Source organism: Hemibagrus wyckioides, linkage group LG17 (assembly GCF_019097595.1).
Source record: "Hemibagrus wyckioides isolate EC202008001 linkage group LG17, SWU_Hwy_1.0, whole genome shotgun sequence".
Classification (NCBI taxonomy): domain Eukaryota; kingdom Metazoa; phylum Chordata; class Actinopteri; order Siluriformes; family Bagridae; genus Hemibagrus; species Hemibagrus wyckioides.
The window spans coordinates 1,013,205-1,036,608 of record NC_080726.1 but is presented as its reverse complement, the minus strand read 5'-3'; the positions used below and the strand labels follow the sequence as shown (position 1 = coordinate 1,036,608).

The 23,404-nt window shown below is 44.6% G+C and overlaps 2 protein-coding genes across 5 annotated transcripts in view; one reads left to right on the top strand and one right to left on the bottom strand.

The window, feature by feature from the left end:
* On the bottom strand, positions 1–4,220 carry ghsra (growth hormone secretagogue receptor a). The gene is made up of 2 exons (XM_058413335.1): positions 2,982–4,220; positions 1–2,016 (listed from the first exon to the last, which is right to left on the bottom strand). The coding sequence occupies exons 1-2, from the start codon at positions 3,751–3,753 to the stop codon at positions 1,751–1,753; spliced, it is 1,038 nt and encodes a 345-aa protein (XP_058269318.1). The 5' UTR covers positions 3,754–4,220; the 3' UTR covers positions 1–1,750.
* Positions 3,554–23,404, top strand: part of pld1a (phospholipase D1a) — a 43,519-nt gene continuing 23,668 nt past the window's right edge. Inside the window, exons 1-14 of one of the 4 annotated variants that reach the window (XM_058413334.1) lie at positions 3,554–3,693; positions 4,175–4,251; positions 4,979–5,233; positions 13,192–13,293; positions 15,321–15,439; positions 19,341–19,510; positions 19,643–19,785; positions 20,304–20,415; positions 20,576–20,641; positions 20,729–20,787; positions 20,870–20,962; positions 21,263–21,415; positions 21,533–21,682; positions 21,949–22,032. In XM_058413334.1, the coding sequence (XP_058269317.1) occupies positions 15,358–15,439; positions 19,341–19,510; positions 19,643–19,785; positions 20,304–20,415; positions 20,576–20,641; positions 20,729–20,787; positions 20,870–20,962; positions 21,263–21,415; positions 21,533–21,682; positions 21,949–22,032 (1,112 nt within the window). In that variant the 5' untranslated portion in view covers positions 3,554–3,693; positions 4,175–4,251; positions 4,979–5,233; positions 13,192–13,293; positions 15,321–15,357. Of the gene's footprint in view, positions 3,694–4,174; positions 4,252–4,978; positions 5,234–5,727; positions 5,805–13,191; positions 13,294–15,320; positions 15,440–19,340; positions 19,511–19,642; positions 19,786–20,303; positions 20,416–20,575; positions 20,642–20,728; positions 20,788–20,869; positions 20,963–21,262; positions 21,416–21,532; positions 21,683–21,948; positions 22,033–23,404 lie in introns of those variants that run through there. The other 3 variants (XM_058413332.1, XM_058413331.1, XM_058413333.1) reach the window with 3 other exon arrangements.

Genomic DNA, 23,404 nt, shown 5'->3' with positions numbered 1-23,404 from the left:
CACAGCTTACAGTTTTATTACTCTGTACATATTTACATATTTTATGTCTATTTACATTAGATTTACATAGCATATAATATATATAACAATTCACAATATTATTATAAATAACACACATTTACAGTTGATAGAAATGTATCTTGCATAATATAATTTAAAAAGGTTTATGATGCATACATTTTTTAAAACAGCGGTGGACTATATACACTATATTGCCAAAAGTATTGGGGCACACCTCCAAATCATTGAATTCAGGTGTTATTTTTTAGGGGTTGGGCTCAGCCCCTTCCAGTGAAAGGAACTCTTAATGCTTCAGCTTCATACCAAGACAATTTGGACAATTTCATGCTTTCATCCATTTCAGTTTCATTTCATTCCTCTAGAAGCGCATTTGTGAGGTCAGGCACTGATGTTGGACGAGAAGGTCTGGCTCACAGTCTCCACTCTAATTCATCCCAAAGGTGTTCTATGGCGTTGAGGTCAGGACTCTGTGCAGGACAGTCAAGCTCCTTCACACCAAACTCACTCATCCATGTCTTTATGGACCTTGCTTTGGTCAGTGGTGTGCAGTCATGTTGGAACAGGAAGGGGTCATCCCCAAACTGTTCCCACAAAGTTGGGAGCATGGAATTGTCCAAAATGTCTTGGTATGAAGCTGAAGCATTAAGAGTTCCTTTCACTGGAACTAAGGGGCGGAGCCCAACCCCTGAACTCAATGATCCCAATACTTTTGGCAATATAGTTTAAGTTCAGTGTTTTTCCAATACCAATGTTTAAAGGAAAATGTAATTTGATCTATTTTTATTTATTTATATATTTATTTACTCACATGTTTAAAAAGAGCATAGAGTGCATACAGTTTTGAAAGAATAAAATAAAAGAAACCATGGTTGTGAAGTTTGTTGGTAAATAAAGTGCGTCACTCTCACGTTTCCCTTCATAAGGTGTGAAGCGAAGCAATGCTGTGGTTTCTACAGTTACTCTGTCCCCGTGATTTGTGTTTAATTTAAGGCAACATTACATTTTCCCCTTTATGTACAGTATAAGAGTGTGTGTGTGTGTGTGCATTAGGAGTGGGATGATGTCATGGTGTGACAGTACACCTTGTGGTATTACAGAATTACGTTTCTATAAATAAAAAAAGAGAAATGTTTTATATATTTTGTAACAATAAATATTTTACTCACAGAGACAAGTGTTTCAGAAATTAGGTATTTAAAAAATACATAAAAAAAAGCATAGAAGCAGCAAATAAAGAACATTTTCATTAGCAGTTGTTGCTAAATTATTTCAATAATAAAGTGTAGTATTGTTACAGTAAATGTGGTGTGATGAGTGATGAGGTGGTGTGAAGTGGATTATTTATGCCTGCAAGTGTTTTATTCCCCTTATACCACAGCAGTTTTTGTTGTGGAACATCGATAACACAAATCAGTTCCTGTTATAGCAGCTACAAACAGATGTTCCCTCACCAGGCCTTTCTTTATTCTCTCTCAAGTAAAGCACACAGGGCTGCTGGTCATGTTACTGAGAATACGTCAGGAATGGGATGTGAATTCATATCAGGGAAACACACCCACAAATATCCGCAATTAGGGGCAGTTTAGGATACCTAATTGCTCTTGGAGAAAAGCAGAGTGTAACCTGAGGCTAGGCTTGAACCCTGGAGCTGTGAGGTGGCAACGTTTCTCAAACGTCCCTAATCATGCTATTTCATCATGCTGATATTATGCTAGAAGTGTGTTCGGTATCAGCAGCTGATGCTGGATTCGGTGAAGCTCGGTGAGCCATGGCTGAAGAGGCGCAGCGTGGCGTCCCTGTACTTCTTCGACATGGCGTTGTAGAGGATGGGGTTAATGGCGGCACTGAGGTAGAAGAGTACAAAGGAGACCAGGCTGCAGTACTGAGCGATCAGAGACCACAGCGGGGACGCAAATGCCTCGGGTGACGCCGAGAACAAGTAACGACCCACGTGGAACGGGAGCCAGCACAGGACGAAGGCGAACACCATCACGGCTAAGTGGGAAAAAGGAGAAACAGCTCAAACACTCAGTTAGCATTACACCTGCCATAAACACCTGTCTGTGTGTCAGATTTTTATCTTATCTGTTGCTGACATGACGGTCACCCATGAGGTTTTTTCTCTTCTCTGTCACCCAAACTCAATGCCCTGCTCATTTTTCATGTATATTTTATTTGAAGATTAGTACTGACTGCAGCTCATCTGTTGCTCTGGACATTTTGTCGTCCCCTTCTTGAAAAGTGCACTGTGTTCGCTACACAGATTTTAGCGGTTTCCTCTTGGACATAGCTGCTTTAGTATCTGAATCCTTCACAGACTCGGCCTCGTGGGGCAGCATCATGTCGCTGAAAAAAACAACAACCTGAAAACCCATCCCAGACGTCCTTCTGTGTCTTCATACACCTTTTATATCGAGCAAGCAGCATCTGTAGCAGTTGAGTCTAGTTTATCATGTTACGTGAGGATCCACGGGTCTTGGCTGCTGAATAACAAAGCAAGCAGCGGCGTGAAGAAAAAGAAAAGATTCTCAGATTAGATTAGGAAAGCGGGCTAAACGTGAGGGTACTGGCTAAGTACACTCGCCTGAGGAACCTACCATTTCATCTCACACTTTATATTTCTTCCTGTTCTCTCTGTAGACATTTAAAAATCTTTTATGATGTTCTTATTTTTTTGGCACAAAGAGGAAATGTGTAAAACAAATGTCATTAGAGAGGAGCGGAGGATAAGTCTGACCACACGAGTCATTAGATTGGTCCGAGGAATAAACTTGTTTTGATTTGTCCTTATCTAATTTGCATAGAGAAAACGTGTCTGAAATCGCGGCTCTGTTTCACACATTTTCGTATACGTTGAAAATGACCGCTAGCCTGCACTCACTAACGGGAAAGTGGACACTACGTAACTCCACACATTCTTACACAGATAAATACACTCCCTCACCTCCACACACACTCACCAAGCATCTTGATGGTCTGCCTGTTGCTGCTGTCCCTGCTCTTCATCCTATCCCTCCTCCTCCTCTTCCTCCTCCAGAGTTTGCGGCCGATCAGTCCGTACAGCACGGTCAGGCAGAAGACCGGCAGCAGGAAGAACCCGCTGGAGACCCACACCATGGCGCTCAGCAGGCCTGTCCGCGCGCCGTACTCCGTGGCCTTGCACTCGCTGGTCTCCCGCCAGTCCGTGCCGTTCTCGTGCTCCACGCCCACCAGCACGAACACAGGTCCGGCGCTGCACAAAGCCACGGTCCAGAGGGTGAGGATGAGTCCACGTACACGTCGCTTGGTCACTGCTACTTTGGCCCTGAGCGGGAAGCAGATGGCGAAGTATCGCTCGGCACTCAGCGCCGTCATGTTCAAGATGGTGGAGTAGGTGCAGCACTCGCTGACAAACTGGAAGAGTTTGCACAGGGCGTTCCCTAACATCCACGGCCGGTAGCGCCACATCCGGTACAGGTCCAGCGGAAGGCACAGGAAGATCAGCAGGTCCGAGAACGCCATGCTGGACAAGTACAGGTTGGTCGTGGTGCGCATCTCTTTGTACTTGAACACCACCATGATGGTGGTCAAATTTCCCGCCACTCCCGCCAGGAAGAAGAGCACGCAGGTGACCGTCACACCAATGAGGACCGGGACGGGGAAGATGGCAAGGGGGGGCGTCGAAATATAAAGGTTAGCATCCCATGTACAGTTTGATGAACAGTTGGACAGGTTCGTCCACATCACGTCCATGATGAAAAGTCACTGAAGAACTTTTTTGAAATTGCTATAATTTGTTAATTCGTTCCTTTTCCCTCACCATGTCGTCCCAAGCCTAACAGACACTCACAGACATGTATAAAGTCGTCTTTATCCACTGACAGTTTTATCTTACAGAGGTGAGAGAAATCTCCAAAACCTCCAGACATTTCGAGAATATTCAGTGTTTTTTCCCTCTTTTATCAGTGAAATCCTACATTACATTACACTAATCCTGTCAGAACATCATAACTACATTTCTCCACAAAAAAGACGTCCAGAATGGACAAAACTGACTCACATGTCTCCGGTCAAGCAGAAGAATGTTGATGAAAACTGCTGGAATGTTCTAGTTCTTCCATTTCTTCAGCATTTCTCTTTATTTATTTATTTATTTATTTATTTTAAATCTCAGTGAAGAAGCCGCGCTGATTTTCCTGTCAGGCTGAAGCGCGGGAAAGTGAGTGAGGAGAGCAGCGCGAGGCAGACAAGGTGATGCAGCGCGCGGGCGCGATCCCGACACACCAACGCGCGCGTTCCCGAGACCAGCACTCAGCCTGCAATGCTCCATTACTGTCATTATACATGATTTTACTGATAATGTTGAATTGATTTATTCAGGTACTATCTAACATTGTTTTAAAAAGTTTTTTTTTCAAATAGCTTTTAATAGCTAGGTACACACACACACAGTTATATAGACGAACATAAGGACAAGCATATAATTACACATAAAAATACATAAAAAATACACATACATAAAAAATAGAGAACCTTTTATATTACTTTCTGTTTTCTGTAATTGCTCGTTATTAAAATATTTAAATTTTGTTTCTCATGTACCTTATACTCTATTTTTCTTATTTATTTTATGTAATTATAAACCCAACCACTAGATGGAGACAGAGGCGCTTCTATACCTCACACCATACTCTAACTCCTAGACAGACAGACAGACAGACAGACAGACAGACAGACAGACAGACAGATAGATAGATAGATAGATAGATAGATTGATTGATTGATTGATTGATAGCATACAACTTTTAATAGTTCTAAACATTTTATATAGAAATCAACAAGTGTTTCTGTATCCTTAAGACTTTCAAACTAGAACCTTTTGATGTAGCTAAAAACCCTTTAAAGAACTTCTTGAATAACCTAATCTCTCTCTCTCTCTCTCTCTCTCTCTCTCTCTCTCCCTCTCCCCGTGAGAAAGGGGGCGGATGGTCTGACTGGAGCTAATCTGATTGGTGAAGTGTGAATGATTGACGTTGACCCTGAAGCCCCGCCCCTAGCGGAGTCATTCGGCCTGTATGAGATCACCGGTGTTCAGTCTGTCGCCAGTCTCTCCGATTTACAGTGTGTGTGTGTTCATGTAAATACACGCGCGTTTGATACAAGTGTGTGTGTGTGTGTGTTTGATCTGGATTTCGTAAACGGCAGAATGCAGAAGAGTCGTGTGCACGCGCAGGTCAGTCTTTTTCTGTTAACATTTCTCTCTCTCTCTCTCTCTCTCTCAAACTTTTTGCGTCACTTTACTTTTGTGTGTGTGCGCGTGCTTGGTGTTACCGGGGTTTGTAGAAGAGCGAGTGCAGAATGAAGTTCATGGAAGTGTGTGTGTGTGTGTGTGTGTGTGTTTGTATGGACAGGTGAGAAAGTGTGTATTTATTACTGCAGTGTATGTGAAAACTGTGTGTGTGTGTGTGTGTGTGTGGTACGACAATGTGAGGTGTGTGTGTGTTGACAGGTGACAAAGTGTGTACATGTTGCTGCAGTGTATCTGAAAATAGTGTGTGTATATTTAGACAATTGTGTGTATGTGTGTGTGTGTGTGTGTTTGTTTTTCATGAAGAGTGTGTTTCAGTGTTTCAGCAAGAATTAGTGTTTAGGTGTGTTTTCAGTTAGACAGAGGAAGAGTGTGTTTATGGAAAGAAGTTGCTACTGATGTGTGTGTGTGTGTTTCAGTTTTTTTTCAGGTGAATTCCTCTTTTGATTAATCATTCCGTCAAACAGTCTGATAAAAATCCAGCAGATATGAAATGGTGTGTATCTGATTGATCGGAGTGTGTTCATGTCGTGTTGAACATCACACACACACACACATACACACACACACACACACACACACACAGTTTGTGTAACATGTTTGAACCGTTTTAAGTCTAATGGTGAGGTGTGATGGACATCAGACAAACATTCTGAGCAGACATCAGGAACTCCAGCCTCAGTGAAGTTCAGTGTTTTAATAGCGACTAGTAATTCAGCAGCGATGAGGAACATTCAAAGCGTATAAAGGAAGTAAACACTTTGTTATTCCCAAACAATAACATACAGTGGGGAAAATAAGTATTAAACACCTACTAAACAAATATAAAGTATTAGACAACCATTTGTTTCAGTGAATATATTTCTAAAGGTGCTATTGACATGAAATTTTCACTAGATGTTGGTAACAACCCCTGCAATCCACACCCAAACCATAGATGTCCATAAATGAAGTGAAGTGTAATGATGTGAAATGACACAGGGCATAAAGTATTGAACACATGAAGAAAGGGAGGTGCAAAAAGGCATGGAAAGCTAAGACAGCAGCTGAAACCAATCTGTAATTAGAAAGCAGTCCTGCCCGCTGGTCAGTGCACATCAATATCATCTGCTTCAGTCCCAACTGATGGCCTATAAAAAGGAGTCTCATTACCAAGGGGTCACACAAGAAACATCTCATGATGGGAAAAGCAAGAAGCTCTCTTGTAGCAAAACATACTGATGGTATTGGTTACAGAAGGATCAGAAGTTAAGTAACGTCATGATATTTCTGTTATTCTGATGGATCAGGTCTGGATTTGACGTTATTTTCACCGACTGGATTATTCTTGTTACTGAACCTAGTGCCAGTGTGTGCCATAATTCATCCAGTCACAGTGTTTTATACAAATTGTAGCAGTGCTTCCACATAAATACTGAATAATGTAGTTACTTTAACTCTGTAGCTAATTCTACATTTGACTAAAACTTGTATAAACAATCTCTGACTAGGAAAAAACCAAAGAAAATGCCTTTCAACTCTGAAATCCTACTCAGAGAGTGACGCCAGATCAAACCAACATGGCCGACTCGCAGCGTCAGCAGCGTTAGCTTTGGAACTCTATGTTTACAGAAACATTCACCTGTTCAATAACTTGTTCTGAGGTATACATCACTCATCACAGCTAGCTTGTTGCTAAAAATATTCAGGTGTCCGTGTTTTTCCCCACTTTCTCATGCGAATGCACCGAGGTTTAAAATTGAGATAATTAGTATTAGTTTGACTCGTCGGCTGTTGGGGGCGGAGCTTGTATGTTATAGGCAGCTGGACAGACTGTTGAGACATAATTAGCTTTTTACAACATTGATAATTTATAATGTTAAGTGTAAAACATCGATCCTGAGAGAGAACACTGTAGCTCAGTGGGATTGAGACACACTGCTGTAAAAAATTAATTATGGGAAACAAAGTACAGGCAGTAGTGTGTGTGTTTATGGTAAGTGTGTCTGCCACGTTCCTCATGGTCTAAAGTCCATCTGTCTATAAACCTCACTGAGATACACTGAGAAGGTCAGAAACACTCTGAATTGCTGAAGCAGCGTCATTTTTAACGTAATTAACGTGACATTAGAGTCCACACTGCTTTATCCTCGTCATCTAGTTCTCTATCTCGTTCCACCTGGAATCCTCATTCTGATTGAGAACCTTCAGAGGAACCTGAACATCTTGTATTTCCAAGAGGATTTCTGTGTTAGAAAGACTTCCAAGTAATTAGTAGTAATGTAGTAATGCTTTACTCTTCAAAGAACCCCATGTTTGGGGGAAAAAAAACACAAGTAGAACTCTTTAGAAATGCTCTTCATTATCCAAAGAACCCTTGAAGAACCTGTATGGAGTATGTATGGATGAACTGGTTGAGTGTGCAGCACAAACAGGACAAAATGGTTATTTTGTGGGGTTTTTTGGTGTAATTAAAGGTTCCTGAGATGGTTCTGTGGGGCACTTCCTATAAGGAACTGCTCACTTTAAAGAGTTCTGCATGGAACCATAGCAACCCGAAGAACCCCTACAGAGTTAAGAGTTGTAAAAATACTTTTGTATTGTATGTAAAAATACTTCAAATTAAAGCTAATATTAATATTAATGAGTTGGGGGTGTGTTCACCTGGAGGAATTGAAGTGAGGGATTTGTTTGTTTGAGCAATTCGTCTGTCTACACCAGCAGATTTTTGTCCTGAAACTTTGACTTTGACTTTTTCCAGGTAGATTTCAGTGTTATAAAGCACACAGGTTTCAAGATTCAAGAAGCTTTATTGTCATTTCAACCACATATATCTGGCGCAGTACAGAGTGAAATGAAACACCGTTTCTCCAGGACCTGGTGCTACAGAAACATACAACAAAGAGTTCAACACAAAACACCACCACAGAGCTAGGACAGAAGTTTGTCTTAGCCACGTAAAGTGCACAGTGTGCAGCTAGGTGCAAACAGAGCATAGACAAGACAAAAGACAAGAAATACAAGAAAGACAACACAAAGAACACAGGACACTTAGCGCCGAAAAGAAATAAAAGAACGTGTGATGGAATGTAAGTGAAATAAAATAGATAAAGTGAAATGATGTAAAAGATAAAAAAAGTATTGTGCAAAAATACACAGCAGCGGTTGAGGTAGTGCAAATAGAATAAACATAAATATAACTATAGCAGCGGATGACAGGTAGAGGTAGTGCAGTAAGTAATGAACAATATAAATTGTGTGTGTGTGTGTGTGTGTGTGTGTCCACACAGTCAAGAAAGAGTGTGTGTGTATCTGTGTGTGAGAGAGACAGAGAGTTGTATACAGTTCAGTCCTGAGTGAGAGTGTGTGTGTGTGTGTGTGTGTGTGAGAGAGAGAGTGTAGAACAGTTCAGTCCCGGGTGTTAAGGAGCCTGATGGCTTGAAGAAAGAAACTGTTACACAGTCTGGTTGTGAGGCCCGAATGCTCCGGTACCTCTTTCCAGATGGCAGGAGGGTGAAGAGTGTGTGTGAGTGTGTGTGAGGGGTGTGTGGGGTGTGTGAGTGTGTGTGAGGGGTGTGTAAGAGTGGGTGAGGGGTGTGTAAGAGTGTGTGTGAGGGGTGTGAGGGGTGTGTAAGAGTGTGTGTGAGGGGTGTGTAAGAGTGTGTGTGAGGGGTGTGAGGGGTGTGTAAGAGTGTGTGTGAGGGGTGTGTAAGAGTGTGTGCGAGGGGTGTGTAAGAGTGTGTGTGAGGGGTGTGAGGGGTGTGTAAGAGTGTGTGTGAGGGGTGTGTAAGAGTGTGTGTGAGGGGTGTGAGGGGTGTGTAAGAGTGTGTGTGAGGGGTGTGAGGGGTGTGTAAGAGTGTGTGTGAGGGGTGTGAGGGGTGTGTAAGAGTGTGTGCGAGGGGTGTGTAAGAGTGTGTGCGAGGGGTGTGAGGGGTGTGTAAGAGTGTGTGCGAGGGGTGTGTAAGAGTGTGTGTGAGGGGTGTGTGGGGTGTGTAAGAGTGGGTGAGGGGTGTGTAAGAGTGTGTGTGAGGGGTGTGTGGGGTGTGTAAGAGTGTGTGTGAGGGGTGTGTAAGAGTGTGTGCGAGGGGTGTGTCAGAGTGTGTGTGAGGGGTGTGTAAGAGTGTGTGCGAGGGGTGTGAGGGGTGTGTAAGAGTGTGTGTGAGGGGTGTGAGGGGTGTGTAAGAGTGTGTGTGAGGGGTGTGTAAGAGTGTGTGTGAGGGGTGTGTAAGAGTGTGTGTGAGGGGTGTGTGGGGTGTATAAGAGTGTGTGTGAGGGGTGTGTAAGAGTGTGTGTGAGGGGTGTGTAAGAGTGTGTGTGAGGGGTGTGTAAGAGTGTGTGTGAGGGGTGTGTGGGGTGTATAAGAGTGTGTGTGAGGGGTGTGTGGGGTGTATAAGAGTGTGTGTGAGGGGTGTGTAAAAGTGTGTGTGAGGGGTGTGTGGGGTGTGTAAGAGTGGGTGTGAGGGGTGTGTGGGGTGTGTAAGAGTGTGTGCGAGGGGTGTGTGGGGTGTGTAAGAGTGTGTGCGAGGGGTGTGTTGGGTGTGTAAGAGTGTGTGCGAGGGGTGTGTGGGGTGTGTAAGAGTGTGTGCGAGGGGTGTGTAAGAGTGTGTGCGAGGGGTGTGTGCGAGGGGTGTGTAAGAGTGTGTGCGAGGGGTGTGTGGGGTGTGTAAGAGTGTGTGCGAGGGGTGTGTAAGAGTGTGTGCGAGGGGTGTGTGCGAGGGGTGTGTAAGAGTGTGTGCGAGGGGTGTGTGCGAGGGGTGTGTAAGAGTGTGTGCGAGGGGTGTGTGGGGTGTGTAAGAGTGTGTGCGAGGGGTGTGTGGGGTGTGTAAGAGTGTGTGCGAGGGGTGTGTGGGGTGTGTAAGAGTGTGTGCGAGGGGTGTGTGGGGTGTGTAAGAGTGTGTGCGAGGGGTGTGTGGGGTGTGTAAGAGTGTGTGCGAGGGGTGTGTGGGGTGTGTAAGAGTGTGTGCGAGGGGTGTGTGGGGTGTGTAAGAGTGTGTGCGAGGGGTGTGTAAGAGTGTGTGCGAGGGGTGTGTAAGAGTGTGTGTGAGGGGTGTGTAGTGTGTGTGAGGGGTGTGTGTGAGGGGTGTGTGGGGTGTGTAAGAGTGTGTGTGAGGGGTGTGTGGGGTGTGTAAGAGTGTGTGAGGGGTGTGAGGGGTGTGTGAGGGGTGTGTGTCTGTCCTCACTGTCCCCTGAAGGGTCTTGTGATCTGAGACGGTCCAGTTCCCAAACCAGGCAGTGATGCAGCTGCTCAGGACGCTCTCCATGGTCCCTCTGTAGAACACAGTCAGGATGGGGGGAGGGAGATGGGCTTTCCTCATCCTCCTCAGGAAGTAGAGGTGCTGCTGGGCTTTCTTGGTGATGGAGCTGGTGTTGAGTGACCAGGTGAAGTTCTCCGCCAGATGGACACCAAGGAATTTGGTGCTCTTGACGATCTCCACCGAGGATCCGTCGATGTTCAGTGGAGAATGGTCACTCTGTGCTCTCCTGAAGTCAACAACCATCTCTTTGGTCTTGTCGACGTTCAGGGAGAGGTTGTTGGCTCTGCACCAGGCTGTTAGATGTTGCACCTCCTCTCTGTATGCTGACTCGTCGTTCTTGCTGATGAGACCCACCACGGTCGTGTCATCGGAGAACTTGATGATGTGGTTGGAGATGTGCATTGCTGCACAGTCATGAGTCAGCAGAGTGACCAGCAGTGGACTGAGCACACAGCCCTGAGGAGCTCCAGTGTGGTGGTGCTGGAGATGCTGCTCCCGATCCGGACTGATCCGGTCTCCCAGTCAGGAAATCCAGGATCCAGTTGCAGAGAGAGGAGTTCAGGCCCAGGAGACTCAGCTTCTTAATCAGCTGCTGAGGGATGATTGTGTTGAATACTGAACTAAAATCTATGAACAGAATCCTCGAACGTAGGAGTCTTTACAGTCCAGGTGTGTGAGGGCCAGATGGAGGATTGTGGTGATGGCGTCGTCCGTGGAACGGTTAGGACGATACGCAAACTGCAAGGGGTCCAGTGAGGGTGGTAGCTGTGACTTGATGTGCCTCATGACGAGCCTCTCGAAGCATTTCATCACGATTGGTGTGAGTGCGACGGGACGATAGTCATTGAGGCAGGAAACCGTGGACTTCTTTGGCACAGGGACGATGGTCGTTGTCTTGAGGCACGTAGGGATGATGGAGCTGCTCAGCGAGATGTTGAAGATGTCAGTGAAGACATCTGCTAGCTGCTCTGCACACTCCCTGAGAACTCTGCCAGGAATGTTGTCTGGTCCAGCAGACTTCCGTGGGTTAACTCTGTATAGAGTTCTCTTCACGTCAGCCGTGGTGAGACAGAGCACTGGGTCATTAGGAGGAGGGATGGACTTCCTCGCTGTTGTGTTGTTCTGTGCCTCAAACCGAGCGTAGAAGTCATTCAGCGCATCTGGAAGGGAGGCGTCACTGTCACAGGCAGGTGAAGTTGTTCTGTAGTTGGTGATCGCCTGAATGCCCTGCCACATGCGCCGAGAGTCTCTGCTGTTCTGGAAGTGGTTTAGCTAGGTGTGTTTAGCTTCTCAGTAACCAGAGTCACCTGTTTCTAATGTAAACAAACCTGTGATGGAATTAACTGTCTGGGGGGGGGTCATGGAGGGAGGGAGAGAAAGAGAGAGGGGGGGGGAGTTGGGAGGGAGTTGGGGGAGAGGGGAGAGAAAGAGACAGGGAGAGCGAGAGAAATAGAGGTGGGTTGGGGGAGAGGGAGGTCAGCGAGGGGGGGGAGGGAGAGAGGGAAGAGAAAGCGATGGGGGGAGAGAGAGAGAGAGAGAGAGCAAGAGAGGGGGGAGAGAGTGTGGGGGTTGAGAAAAAGAGAGAAAGACAGTGGAGAGGAGAGAGGGAGGGAGAGAGGGAGGGAGAGAGGGAGGGGGAGATGAAGAGGACAAGAGAGGAGAGAGAGAGAGACACGGGTGGGGGGATACACAGAATTTCACAATAATGTACATTACATTTTACGTTACGTTATATTTTCATGGTGTGGTGTTATATAATAATAAGAAGCTCCTCCATCTTGTGCACTGACCACAAACACCACGTCAGAGCTGCATGAAACAAAAGTACGCCAAAGCAGCACATACACTTCCTCCAGAGCCAAGTGGAAGGATTTCAATAGATAAAGGGGCGGGGCCAATTGTGCTTTTAGCTAGACAAAGGGGTGGGGCCTAAGTGGGTGATTCCTGCAGCTTCATACAGGTAAATTAGTAAACTGGTGGTGTGGTCAATTGGAACAACTGAAGCCTTTATAACACTGCTCTCCAACTCTAACCACTAATACAGACAGGAAGTCACTGACAGGAAGTAACAGCTGATATCCCTGTTGTCCCATAATAGAAGAAACAAACACACACACACACACACAAAGTCTCTTAGTCACAGTTCTAAGGTCATGACCTCCCTGTGAGTGGTGAACATGTGTGGGAAATATTTCTATTTTTATTTGATTTAATTTACAGCTGAAACAGTGTATATGGTGAATCGTAACCTGACCCTCTGTATGGTGTACACTTTTATTTTATGTAACATATAAAGGATTTATTGGTTTATTAATGGAGTGTTTGTGTCGTAGCACTGGAATGGAGTGTGTAGAGAGAATACCTTTACAGGACGTAACCATAGCAGGACTCTTCAACTTCCTTGTTGTATGTTTCTCTCTCTCTCTATGTATTTCCTGGACACTCTGCACTGCTTTGACCCGCAGTTGACCACACAGGTTTCTGCATGTTCTTTAGGACAGGAAGTGCAGAGGATTTAACTTCCACTGCCCCTCTGTGTGACGTTCTCACGCTGTCACACTGCTGATGTGCTCAAAGCTGAAATATCTCTTATTCACGGTTATATTTACATTATAAATGTATATAAATATAGATATTTTGTTTGAACAGGTCACACTGCTGAACTGACCGGTGTGTAAAACGATTCTGGACAGAGGAGAAATGTTCAGGAGGACAAAGAAAGAGAAAGAAATGGAACAGAATGTTTAAAATGTAAGAATAATATTTTTCTCCCTTCTGTTTGTCATGTTCTGCTAAAGTCGCTAAGCTATACAAGAGAATTGTGTAAAGATAAATCAGCTCTATAGCGCTGTGGTCACACTTGCTAGCTTGATGCAGAGTGTAATTCCTATCTTGTGGACGTGGCCTGTCCAGATTTTTTTTCTCTAAAGCTAAGTTACATGTTACATGTGCTACACGCTGTTCTAAGTTAGCAAAGCATGCTAACTGCACTAACTTCATACAAATCAGATAATTAGCGTTGATGTTCTGTTTTATTTTTACTCTTTTGCTGCCTGGTTACATGCTAGCATGCTATTAAAAAACAAAATAAATAAAAATAACTAAATATTAAATAAAAAAAAGAATAATAAATAAAAAAAACAAAATAATAAATGAAAAAAAAACAAAACAAAATAACAAATAAAAAAACAAAATAATAAATAAAACAAAAAGTCCAGAAACAAAATAATGAATATAAAGAAAAAATCTGGAAACAAAATAACAAATATAAAAAACATTAACTTCATTTATTAGCTAGTTTTTTCCCTCAGTGTCCTTGCAGTGTTCTCCTAGCTTTGTGAGTTTTCCTGGTGTAATTTGCCAATATCTTTGAGGTAAAAGTTAAGTTTTATTTCTGCCGTGTCAGAAGATTGAGTGCTAACAGCTAGTGCACACTACAGGAAGAAAATTTCTCTATTCAGACTGGTGAAAGTGTGTCAGAAGCGATGGATCAGAATCTCAGAGCTTGATTATGTGTTAGTTTCAGAAATAATTCCAGTGTAAATAAAAATATCTCAGCCGTGAGGACAGAAAATCCTCTCTGTTACTGAGTCATAGGTCAGTGTCGTGTCCATCAGTGCCACAAGCTTCCCAAAGCTCAGAACTATACTGTATTAACTCTATACACAGAGACACAGACACTCTGATGAGCTGTGAGGTGTGTGTGTGTGTGTTTGTGAGAGAGAAAGACACACACTTTTATGAGATTGTTTGAGCAAATGATGGACGGCTGTCCAATTTAGTCTTCCTGAAGACCAGTCACTAACCGGTGTCTCTGAACAGTAGGTGTTTAGATGGTGGCTAGAAAGGACTTTATTTACATTTACATTATTTCCTGTCCAGTGTCCCCCAGATGAGGATGAGGTTCCCTTCTGAGCCTGGTTCCTCTCAAGGTTTCTCCCTCAGATCATCTCAGGGAGTTTTTCCTCACCACCGTCACCTCAGGCTTCTCATTAGGAATAAAATCATAACTTCACTTTAAACTTTATCTTATTTATTCTGTGTTTCTATTCTTCTGTAAAGCTGCTCTGAGACACTGTCCAGTGTTAAAATCTCACAAATAAACTGAACTGAATCAGTTGTAGCAGGCTCTAAGTTATTGGTCAGAAGGTCAGGGGTTCCAGCACCACTGTAGGGCCCTTAATCCTTTCTGCCCTGTTTCATGTCCAACCCTTTACTCTGATCCCAAATTTCTAAGAATCTGGAATTTGTGAAGAGAGGAATTTCACTCTACTGTAATGTTTATGTGAGAAATAAAAGCTTTCTTCTTCATCTCCTCTGTATAAAACAATACACCCTATTGTTCCTGATAACCAATCACTGTTCACTATTGTTCCCACTGACCAATCACTGTTCACTATTGTTCCCATCAATTATTCACTGACCTCCTGGGGACCTGATCCCCAATTCAATTCAATTCAATTCAATTCAATTCAATTCAATTCAATTCAATTCAATTCAATTCAATTCAATTCAATTCAATTCAATTCAATTCAATTCAATTCAATTCAATTCAATTCATTGTAATTGTTATAAATAACAGAGTATAAACAACAAGATATCATTAAAGCATCATCTTTCTAGGCATAGGCATCTTTCTAGTCCATGCTCGTCATCGTATCTAGGGACAAATTCCTGTTTTTCTTAACGACTAATCCCTGATCACCACTGTTTAAAGTTTCCCTTGAAAAGAGTTAGCAATGCTAATGATCTCATTCTTCTGTGTGTGTGTGTGTCAGTAAACAGACACATGCAGTGAGCTGAAATCTGTGAGAAATGAGTGACGTTGTGGAGAATTTGGATCCTCGGGAGCTCGACTTCGATGAGGAGGAAGCTGAAGAGGTGGACTTCCGTCCAGGTGAGGTCATTTCCCTTCATTAATATTCATTAACTAACTCGTGCATTTTATTTACATCTCATATTTAATGTGTTTAAAATGTTGAACATGTTAAAGGTGTGAGGTCGTGTCATTCCGTGTCTTCAGAGGCGTGATTCTGCGGGTAAAAGAGTGTCTAGATTCTGTTTTTAAATTGTGACCTGTGACCAAAATTACTGCTGAGAAGTGCGAAAGAAAATAACACAATAACAAATAAAAAACAAAAACAAATCCAGAAACAAAATAATAAATAAAAAAACAAAATAACAAATAGAAAAAACTAAATAACTAATAAAAAAAATTAATTAATTAACAAATAAAATAAACAAACAAACAAACAAATAAATAAATTTAAAACAAATCCAGAAACAAAATAACAAATTGAGAAAAAAAAAAAAGAATTCAGACAAACTGTAAAAGGTAGGTATAGTTTGCGAATAGAATTCTTCTGGATGAGACATGGGTCACTCAGGATCTACAGGAGGTTCAGCAGTATCTGCAGCTGGTGTGTGTGTGTGTGTGTGTGTGTGTATATGTGGTGTGTGTGTATATGTGGTGTGTGTGTGTATGTGGTGTGGGTGTGAGTATGATGTGTGTCTGTGTGTGTGTGTATGTGGTGTGTGTGTGTATGTGGTGTGAGTATGATGTGTGTTTGTATGGGGTGTGTGTGTGTGTTTGTATAATGTGTGTGTGTCTATATAGTGTGTGTGTGTATATGTATAGTGTGTGAGTATGATGTGTGTGTGGTGTGGGTGTGAGAATGGGGTGTGTGTGTGTGTATGTGGTGTGGGTGTGAGTATGGTGTGTGTATGTGGTGTGGGTGTGGTGTGTCTCTGTGTGAGTATGATGTATGTGTGTGTGGTGTGTCTCTGTGGTGTGAGTATGATGTATGTGGTGTGTCTCTGTGGTGTGAGTATGGTGTGTGTGTGTGTGTGTGTGTATGGGTGTGAGTATGGTGTGTGTGTGTATGGGTGTGAGTATGGTGTGTGTGTGTGTGTGTGTGTGTATGGGTGTGAGTATGGTGTGTGTGTGTGTGTATGGGTGTGAGTATGGTGTGTGTGTGTGTGTGTGTGTATGGGTGTGAGTATGGTGTGTGTGTGTGTGTGTGTGTGTGTATGGGTGTGAGTATGGTGTGTGTGTGTGTGTGTGTATGTGGTGTGTCTCTGTGTGAGTATGATGTATGTGTGTGTGGTGTGTCTCTGTGGTGTGAGTATGATGTATGTGGTGTGTCTCTGTGGTGTGAGTATGGTGTGTGTGTGTGTGTGTGTATGGGTGTGAGTATGGTGTGTGTGTGTATGGGTGTGAGTATGGTGTGTGTGTGTGTGTGTGTGTGTATGGGTGTGAGTATGGTGTGTGTGTGTGTATGGGTGTGAGTATGGTGTGTGTGTGTGTGTGTGTATGGGTGTGAGTATGGTGTGTGTGTGTATGGGTGTGAGTATGGTGTGTGTGTGTGTGTGTGTATGGGTGTGAGTATGGTGTGTGTGTGTGTGTGTATGGGTGTGAGTATGGTGTGTGAAGGAGAAAGGAACTCCTTCAAGTGAAAGGAACTGAATGTTGTTACACTGCAGCTGTCAGGGATTGTGTGAAGGTCTTAAGGATGGATTAGGGATGGGTGAATCCTGGGCAGGAACCTAAACATCTGCAGCTCAGTGAGGGTGGAGGTGAAGGTGCAGGTGGTGGAAATCAGGTTCCTCTGCCTCACAGTCCAGAACTTCAGAGTCGAGCTGCTTCTGCCCCTCTGATGTTCATAATGTTTATATCAGCGCTCTCTGTGTGGAGATATTTCCAGAAAGCTGGAGACCCCAGGGCAGAACCAGAACCAGAACCTCTGGAGAGATTAGATCTTACAGTCGGCTTGGGAGCGAGAGGAGGAGCAGAAGTGTGTGAGTCAGTGGCTATATAAGAAGAATGAGGAAAGTGATGATTGAATTGAAATTAAAATATTGACTGAATGAACTAAGTCGATCTGGAGTAAAAGTGAGCTCACTGAAGCTCCTCTGTGGTGTGTATCAGCAGAACATCAGGCCCTGAAGCTCCTCTGTGGTGTGTATCAGCAGAACATCAGGCCCTGAAGCTCCTCTGTGGTGTGTATCAGCAGAACATCAGGCCCTGAAGCTCCTCTGTAATCTACACTTCCAGACATCGCTGGTTAATTTCAGCCCCAGAAGAAGCAGCACCTCCAGCCTGGACTCTGTGTAGTGTTTACTGTACTGAAGCCAGACGTTGTTGTACCATGTGTTTGGAGATCAGAGCAGAAATCTGAGCTGACCAACTCAACCTGTTCCACACCCAGGAGACACCAGTGGAAACTGTAGAGGAACAAAACACAAAGGAATTTGAGATAAAAAGACAGACAGGCGTGTAAAAAAAACTACAGCGTGTCCAGACATGTCCTCACCTCTCACTGTGTCTCACCACACCACGCTGTCATCCTCCCCTCACTCCCTCACTCCCTCTCTCCCTTACACCCTCACTCACTCTCTCTCACTCCCTCACCCTCTCTCCCTCACTCACTCTCTCTCACTCCCTCACCCTCTCTCCCTCACTCACTCTCTCTCACTCCCTCACCCTCTCTCCCTCACTCCCTCTCTCTCACTCCCTTGTGCTCTCACTTCCTCTCTCTCTTACACCATCCCTCTCTCACTCCCTCTCTCTCTCTCTCTCTCTCTCTCTCTCTCTCTCTCTTTCTCTCTCCCTCCCTCACTCCCTCTCTCCCTTAATCCCTCTTTCCCTCTCTTTTTCACACCCTCACTCCTTTACTCCCTCTCTCCCTCTCTTCCTCACCCCCTCTCTCCCTCACTTCCTTACTCACTCAATCCCTTACTCCCTCACTCCCTCACTCCTTCTCTCCCTTACTCCCTCTCTCCTTCTCTCCCTCACTCCCTCTCTGTGAGTTATTCCTGGTGGTGTGTTACTACAGGAAGAGTCTCTCTGCTCTGTTCAGAATGTTTGTCTCATTCTCAGACTGTTTGTTCTGGTTATCTCTTCATCGTTAGCTCGCGTATGGAGAAACATACGGAAAATTTGATTAGCTCTTTTAGTACCTGGTTATTGTGTCACAGGATTTGTGTGAGAATGACTTCATGACTTCATGACAGCTTTGATAAGCATGAGCGGCTGCTTTAGAACCTCATGCTCATTAATTATTAAGAGAGTTCCTGTAGAGTTCTCAGCCCTCCTGTGAATTCCAGTGATGGCTTTTCAGCCAGCTGATGATAAGGATGATCTCCTCAATCAGAATTTATCTCCAGATGGAAGAGATGTTTATCTCAGAGCCACACGTCCATGTCTCTTCCTGTAATAACCCTTAATAAAGGTCTGAACTTCCTTACAGGAGAGCTGTATAAGTGCTCAAACCTGGATGATGTGGAAATGATGAGCGCTGGCGCTCCTGTGTCTCTAACAAAGCTCTTTGTTCACGCTGCTGAACTGTGTGGATGGTTTTAGGTTTGTGGGCTGTAAAGAATCTCACATGTTCGAGCAGAAATCTCTGAGGACTCTACAGTGTCCAGACAGTGTTCTGTGGCTGTCCTGATGCTCACTTCTGAAAAGTACGAGTTCATTTCCTTTCCCGTTTCTCGGTAATAGACAGCAGAGTGAGGTGTAGCCGCTCAGGTACAGACACAGAGCCTCCGCCTGCTGGTCAGCACAGGACCACATTCAGATGACAGGAGTAAAATTTCACTCATGCTGCCAAATAGGTCAGAGTCAGAGCCGAGTCTCTCTCCACACTCCGAAAGAACTGAGCTGCTCCGGTTTCTATGGAAACAGATCGGTCTCTAAGTTTTGGACGCCCAGTCTGTGCCAAAATCGATCGCACTACAGAGCAGTAGGGAAAATAAAAATAATAATAATCTGAGCTTTGTGTGTATTTTTTACCCAGGTGAATGTCGTATCCCATTTTCTGCTGTGTACAAGACTGTGGGCTTTAAGGAAGCTGGAGCTCAAGTCTTTCTCACCACTGAACCCATCACAGCCCGGGTTGTGGAAGTGGAGCGATACACACGGGCCTTGGACCGATTTAACCCATCCAGCAACAGGAGTGTGTCCAAGGTGTGTGACTCAATCACACACACACGCATGCTGAAACAATTACAGATAAAATGCTTTCACATTCAGCTTTTCAATTCAGTACAATTCAATGTGTGTGTGTGTGTGTGTGTGTGTGTGTGTGTGTGTGTGTAGGCCATGCCAGCTGTGTTCCGTATCGAGTTGAAACATGGAAACTTCACCTGGATTGTAAAGAGGAAGGAGAAACACTTTATCGAGTTGCACAGAGAGTTACTGCGCTACAAAACCTTCATCAGGATTCCGCTACCCTCACGCAGGTTACACACCACACTCACACATGCCCCGCTCACTCACACATGTCCCACCTACTCGCACATGTCCCACCCACTCACACATGGGGAATGTGTGAGAGGGTGGAGCGTGTGTAAGTGGGTGGGGCACGTGTGAGAGGGTGGGGCACCCTCTCGCACATTCCCTGCTCACTCAGACATGCTCCAACCTCTCACACATACCTCACCCTATTACACATGCCCCACCCCTTCACACATTCCCCACCCACTCACACTTGCCCCACCCACTTACCTATGTCCCACCCACTCACACATGCCCCACCCACTTACACACGTCCCAACCACTCAGACATGTCCCTTCCACTCACACACACCTTGCCCACTCACACACGCCTCGCCCCCTCACACGTGCCACACCCACTCAGACACATGCCACTTACACATGCCCCTCCCCCTTACTACCACCAACAACTCGTTAATTCGTACATTCCATTCATTATTCATTATGATATAAGGGTGTGTGTGTGTGTGTGTGTGTGTTTCAGTCACACCGTTCGCAGGAAGAGTGTTAATAAGACTGAGGTGCGTCAGATGCCCATTTTACCCCGGGGAGGGAGAGAGGAAATTACGCGGGACGAGCAGGTGTCCAGCAGACGAGTGAGTCAGTCCGGATTAACACACTACCCTTCACTGACCCCTCACATCAACGATCAATAATCAGTTAATCAATCCCAAACCCACTGAACTGATCAGTGACTCTACTCATCAGCAGTCAGAACTCTGGACAGGAAGTGATGTGTGTTGTGTGTGTTTTCAGAGACAGTTGGAGGATTACCTGAACAAACTGCTGCGTATGAGCACGTACCGCAAATACCACGCTACTGTAAGCTCTCCTGCTAATGCTAATGCTAATGCTAAACAGCATAAACTCAACTCCTGAACACTTTCCCTGTGTGTGTGTGTGTAACAGATGGAGTTTATTGATGTGAGTCAGATGTCCTTCATTCATGACTTGGGCCCAAAAGGCTTGTGAGTAATAATATTAACACAGTGTTTTAATTAACTACATTCATTAAGCCAATTAATCTAATTAATCTCACTTTCTGCTCAGGGAGGGGATGGTCTACAAAAGGTCAGGAGGTCACCGCATTCCTGGCATGAACTGTTGCGGTCACAGCCAGATCTGTTATCGCTGGTCCAAGAGGTAAACACACACCTGCATGCGCGCACACACACACACACACACACACGTACATACACACATACACAGATGAATGAATGAACAGATAGACACAGGCAGATATATGAAAGGAGAGACAGACAGTTGAGTAAACACACAGAGAGAGAGAGAGAGAAAGAGAGATGGACAGATGAGCTGAGAGAGACAAATTGACAGATGAATGAACATAGAGAGAGAGACAGATGGATAAATGAACAGAGAGAGAGACAGGTGGAAGGTTGTGTGTAGATGTTACTGAGTGTTTGTTGTGAATCTGGATTAAAGATGGCTGGTGATGAAGGACTCCTTCCTCATGTACCTGAAACCCGACACCGGCGCCGTTTCCTTCGTCCTTCTGGTGGACAAAGAGTTCAGAGTAAAGATGGACTTTAAACACACTGAGACCAAACACGGCGTGAGGATCGACAACCTGTCCAGGTCAGTCCTTAGCAGGAAGTCCTCTGTGAAAAACGTCAGTGTGAACAGGAAGTGACGAGTGTGATTCTGTGTGTGTGTGTGTGTGTGTGTGTGTGTGTGTGGTGTGGTGTGTTGCAGGTCTCTGGTGTTAAAGTGTAGCAGTTATCGACACGCCCGATGGTGGGGTCAGTCCATCGAGGAGTTTGTACGGAAACACGGCCGGGCGTTTCTCAGGACGCATCGCTTTTTCTCTTTCGCTAGAGAACAGGAAAACACCCCTGCCAAGTGGTACAGTCCTGTTTTTACATTTACACACACTGGACAGGGGGTGCCCCCCTAAATTTGACTTTAATGGTACATCCTAACATAGCAACAGTGTTCAGTTTATCAGCTAAGCATACAGCGCGTGTTAAATACTGAGCTGCAGTCAGATAAATGGTACAGTCCAAAATATCTCACCAAGTGGTAGGTTCGAGAGAACTAACTGTGGAATGATCACCTGAACCTGTGTGTGTGTGTGTGTGTGTGTGTGTGTGTGTGTGTGTGTCTTGTAGGTACGTAAACGGTAAGACTTACATGGAGGATGTAGCAGATGCCCTGGAAGAAGCAAAAGAGGAGATCTTTATCACAGACTGGTGGTACATGTTTGTCTGTCTGTCTGTCTATCTGACAGGTAGATGTCTTGAAGTCTGTCTGGTTCTGTGTCTCTCTTTATCTGGGTGTCTGGTGTCTGGTTCTCTGTCTGTGTGTCTGTCTATCTAGATGTAGAAAACACGCTGTCACTGTCAAGGTCAAGGTCACCTCAAGACATGCATTAGTGTACTGAGGGAGTGTTGTGTAGTGTTGTGTAGTGTAGTGTAATGAAGATGGTAGTGTAGTGTGTTGTGTAGTGAGGGTGGTAGTGTAGTGTGTTGTGTAGTGTAGTTTAGTGTAGTGAGGGTTGTGTAGTGTGTAGTGAGGGTTGTGTAGTGTGTAGTGAGGGTTGTGTAGTGTGTTGTGTAGTGTAGTGTAGTGAGGGTTGTGTAGTGTGTAGTGAGGGTTGTGTAGTGTGTAGTGAGGGTTGTGTAGTGTGTTGTGTAGTGTAGTGTAGTGAGGGTTGTGTAGTGTGTAGTGAGGGTTGTGTAGTGTGTAGTGAGGGTTGTGTAGTGTGTTGTGTAGTGTAGTGTAGTGAGGGTTGTGTAGTGTGTAGTGAGGGTTGTGTAGTGTGTAGTGAGGGTTGTGTAGTGTGTTGTGTAGTGTAGTTTAGTGTAGTGAGGGTTGTGTAGTGTGTAGTGAGGGTTGTGTAGTGTGTTGTGAGGGTTGTGTAGTGTGTTGTGTAGTGTAGTTTAGTGTAGTGAGGGTTGTGTAGTGTGTAGTGAGGGTTGTGTAGTGTGTAGTGAGGGTTGTGTAGTGTGTTGTGAGGGTTGTGTAGTGTGTTGTTTAGTGTAGTGAGGGTTGTGTAGTGTGTTGTGTAGTTTAGTGTAGTGAGGGTTGTGTAGTGTGTTGTTTAGTGTAGTGAGGGTTGTGTAGTGTGTTGTGTAGTGTGTAGTGAGGGTTGTGTAGTGTGTAGTGAGGGTTGTGTAGTGTGTAGTGAGGATGTTAGTGAGGGTTGTGTAGTGTGTAGTGAGGGTTGTGTAGTGAGGGTTGTGTAGTGTGTAGTGAGGGTTGTGTAGTGTGTAGTGAGGGTTGTGTAGTGAGGGTTGTGTAGTGTGTAGTGAGGGTTGTGTAGTGAGGGTTGTGTAGTGTGTAGTGAGGATGTTAGTTGTCGAGGGCTGGTCAGCAGCAGTGTATCAGTTTCTTTAACAGGGTTCATTTTTCCTTTGAGTGCTATAAATATTCATCTTTAAATACTCAAGCATGCTGAGGGGTTGGGCAGTGTGTGTGTGTGTGTGTGTGTGTGTGTGTGTGTGTGTGTGTGTGTGTGTGTGTGTGTGTACTGTTTAGTGTTAATCTTTGACACACACATTGTGTAAGAAATCTGACCCTGGGGTAATGGTTCTGCTTCTGACCCTCGAGCTCTTAATCCAGTCT

What these genes read in the sequence shown, in the direction of transcription:
- ghsra (XM_058413335.1), bottom strand. Translation starts at nt 3,753, where the DNA reads ATGGACGTGATGTGGACGAACCTGTCCAACTGTTCATCAAACTGTACA. An exon ending in GCAGACCATCAAGATGCTTG is followed by an intron (nt 2,017 to 2,981) that starts GTGAGTGTGTGT and finishes TTTCCCACTTAG; the next exon opens with CCGTGATGGTGTTCGCCTTC.